The sequence below is a fragment of the Otolemur garnettii genome, unplaced genomic scaffold, assembly GCF_000181295.1.
Source record: "Otolemur garnettii isolate 467f Iridium unplaced genomic scaffold, OtoGar3 scaffold00244, whole genome shotgun sequence".
NCBI classification, from domain to species: domain Eukaryota; kingdom Metazoa; phylum Chordata; class Mammalia; order Primates; family Galagidae; genus Otolemur; species Otolemur garnettii.
In genome coordinates, this window is record NW_003852639.1 from 1,194,533 (window position 1) to 1,198,407 (window position 3,875).

General features: G+C 46.2%; 1 protein-coding gene across 2 annotated transcripts in view; it reads left to right on the forward strand.

Moving 5' to 3' along the window:
* The window catches only part of INTS3 (integrator complex subunit 3), a 51,596-nt gene that overhangs the window by 41,358 nt on the left and 6,363 nt on the right, over positions 1-3,875 (forward strand). For both annotated transcript variants that reach the window (XM_023508314.1, XM_003802267.1), the window contains one exon: positions 3,205-3,358. In XM_023508314.1, the coding sequence (XP_023364082.1) occupies positions 3,205-3,358 (154 nt within the window). The remainder of the gene's footprint in view (positions 1-3,204; positions 3,359-3,875) is intronic.

A 3,875-nucleotide genomic window follows, 5' to 3' on the forward strand; every position in this document is an offset into this window, starting at 1 on the left:
CTCAGCCTCCCAAGTAGCTGGGACCACAGGCGCCCGCCACAATGCCTAGCTATTTTTTGGTTGCAGCCGTCATTGTTGCTTCATGGGCCCTGGGCTGGATTTGAACCCGACACCTTAGGTGTATGTGGCTGGTGCCTTAGCCCCTTGAGCCACAGGTGCCGAGCCCCAAGTACTATTCTGATGTTGGATAACTACATTTTGTTTATCCATTTGTCTGTTGGTGGACATTTGGGTTATTGTCACATTTTTGCTATTTCAAGTAGGGCTGCTGTGATCATTCATGTATACATGTTTGTGGGGACGTATGTTTTCACTTGTCTTGGGGTACCTAAGAATGAAATTGTTTGATCATGCAGAAAATCTGTTTTTTCATTGGTGGGGAACTGCACAGCTATTTTCCAGCATGGCCTCAAGTACCTAACATTCTCACCAGTAGTGCAGGAGAGTTTTAATAATTTTTCCACATGCTCCACAATACTAATTATAGTCTGGCTTTGTTTTTTCCCCTCTTAGTTTCTACTCTAGGTTAGTTTTTTTTTTTTTTTTGAGGCAAGGTCTCATTTTGTCACCCTCGGTAGAGTGCCATGGCGTCACAGCTCACAGCAACTTCAGACTCTTGGGGGTCAGTGATTCTCTTGTCTCAGCCTCCTGAGAAGCTGGAACTACAGGTGCCCGCCACAACTCCTGGCTATTTTTATAGACACGGTTTTGGTCCTGCTCAGGGTGGTCTCAAACCTGTGAGCTCAGATAATCCACCCACCTCACCCTCCCAAGTGCTGGGATTACAGACATGAGCCATAGGTTTGTTTGTTTGTTTGATTCTAACCATCCTAGTGGACATGAAATGGAATCTCAGTGTGGTTGTAATTTATATTTCCATGATGGCTAATGATGTTGAATGTTTTTTCATGTGTTTATTGGCCATTTATATATTTTCTTTGGAGAAATGTGTATTAAAACCCTTTCCCATTTTTAGGCCAGGCACAGTGGCTCACACCTGTAATCCTAGCACTCTGAAGGCCAGGTGGGTGGATTACTTGAACTGAGGAGTTCAAGATCTGTCTGAGCAAGAGTGAGACCCTGTTTCTAAAAAAAAAAAAAAAAAAATAGGGCGGGGCCGCCCCCATATGCAGGGGGGGGGGGGTTCCACCCCAGCCCCAGCCAAAAACTGCAAAAAAAAAAAAAAAAAAGCCAAGCATTATGGCAGGCACCTGTAGTTCCAGCTGTTTGGGACCCTAAGGCAAGAGAATCACTTGAGCACAAGAGTTTGAAGTTGCTGTGAGCTGTGATGCTACAGCACTCTACCAAAGGTAACAAAGTGAGACTTTTTCTCAAAAAAAAAAAAAAACACAAAAAAATCAAATCCTTCCCCCTTTTTTTTTAGAGACAGAGTCTCATTTTGTCCCCCTCGATAGAGTGCTGTGGCATCACAGCTCACAGCAACCTCCCCCTCTTAGGCTTAGGTGATTCTCTTGCCTCAGCCTCCTGAGTAGCTGGGACTACAGGCACCTGCCACAACACCCAGCTATTTTTTTTTGGTAGGGGGGAGGGTAGAGACTGAGTCTCACTTTATGGCCCTGAGTAGAGTGCCGTGGCATCACACAGCTCACAGTAACCTCTAGCTCTTGGGCTTAGGCGATTCTCTTGCCTCAGCCTCCCGAGTAGCTGGGCTATAGGCAACCAGCACAATGCCCGGCTGTTCTTTTGTTGCAATTTGGCTGGGATCAAATTCGAACCTGCCATCCTTAGTATATGGGGTTGGCACCTTATTCACTGAGCCACAGGCACCGCCCTTCTTGTTGACTTTTAAATGTCCTATATATATTCTGGATACAAGCGCCTTATCAAATATATGATTTCCAGATATCTTCTCCCATTCTGTGGATTGTCTTCATTATTTTGTTGTTGTTGTTTGTGTGTTTATTTTGTCCAAGTAAAGAAAGGCATGTCTTTACTTTTTTGATGGCATCGTTTTTGTTTTTTTGTTTTGGGTTTTTGTTTTTTTTTTTAATTGAGACAAAGAGTCTCAAGCTATTGCCCTGGGTAGAGTGCTGTGGTGTCACAGCTCAGAGCAACCTCAAACTCTGGGCTTAAGCTATTCTCTTTCCTCAGCCTCCCAAGCTGGGACTATAGGCACCTGCCACAGCAATTTTTTTAAAGACATGATCTCACTCTTGCTCAGGCTGGTCTTGTAACTCCTAAGTGCAAACAGTCCACCTGCCTCAGCCTCCCAGGGTGCTAGGAATATCGGCATGAACCACCATGCCTGGCTATCTATTTCTTATTTATTTGTTTTATTTTATTTATTTATTTATTTGAGACAGAGTCACCCTGTTTGTCACCCTTGGTAGCGTGCCTTGGCTTCCCAGCTCACATCAACCTCAAACTCTCCGGCTTAAGTGATTCTCTTGCCTCAGTGTCCCGAGTAGCTGGGACTACAGTACCTACTGCAATGCCCAGCTATTTTTAGAGATGGGTCTTGCTCTTGCTCAGGCTGCTTTTGAACCTGTGAGCTCAGGCTATCCACCTGTCTGGGCCTCCCAGAGTGCTACAGTCGTGAGCCACCTGGCCTACTTTTTCTATTTTTTAGTTAGAAACAGGGGTCTTGCTCTTGCTTAGGCTAGTCTCAAACTCCTGAGCTGAAGGAATCCTCTTGACTCAGTCTCCCAGAGTGCTAGGATTATAGATGTGGGCCACTGCATCCTTTCTAAAGTATGAAATTTTTATGAAGTCAAATTTATTTTTTCCTTTTGCCATTTGTGTCGTTGATGTCACAAAGAGTTATTCCTATGTTTTTGCTAAGAGAAAATAGTTTTAGTTCTGTGGTTTCCGTCTTACTTTTAGGCCTAGAAGCCATTTTGAGTTAGGTTTGTGTATGGTGTGAGGTGTTAGTGCCCTTTATTCTAGAGCCCAGAAAGCACAAGGGAAATGCTGACTTGTGCCTCCTCCTCTTCTGACTTTCATGGTCAGTAGCTTCACTAGTTGTGGCCAGAGTCCTATCTGGAGCACTGGGGAAGGGTGTGGAGAAAGCGTTTCATGGTTCCTATAAGTTGTCAAACCCTTGGGGAAGGTAGCAGGGAGAGATGGGAGACAGATTAGCAAATCTAGAGCAGAGAAGCTGTTGCCAAGAGGGAGCCTACCTCGAGGGGTATAAAGGTGGATGTCGGGGCCAGGCTGCTGGCTGAGCTCCATGTGATCTTGCAGCAAAGCTGCTGCAGGGAAGATGAACCTGTATGAGTCATTTGCCCAAGCCACTCAGCTGGGTGATCTGCACACCTGCCTGATGATGGACATGAAGGCCTGCCAAGAGGACGACGTGCGCCTGCTGTGCCACCTCACACCCTCCATCTACACGGAGGTCAGTGCCTCCCTGTGTCTGTGCCGGGGGTAGGGGCAGCAGTCCTGGGAGCTCACAGGAGACTGCAGCGTAGGGCACGTTTAGAGCATTATGTACAGCTCTGGCCCTGCTTTGCCTACCCCACCAACTTTGCTAGACCATAGCTGTCCTATCCTTTAGCCTCTCTTTATTAAAAGTTAAAATATTTTCGGGCAGCACCTATGGTTCAAGGAGTAGGGCGCTGACCCCATATACTTGGCCCCAGCCAAAAAACTGCAAAAAAAAAAAAAAAAAAGTTAAATATTTTCTATAATTCCCAGAATTTTGGCCCGGTGCCTGTGGCTCAAGTGGCTAAGGCACCAGCCACATACACCTAAGGTGGTGAGTTTGAATCCAGCCTGGGCTGCCAAACAATGACGGCTGCAACCAAAAAAAATAGCCGGGTGTTGTGGCAGGCGCCTGTGGTTCCAGCTACTTGGGAAGCTAAGGCAGGAGACTCACTTGAGCCCAGGAGTTGAAGGTTGCTGTGAGCTGTGAT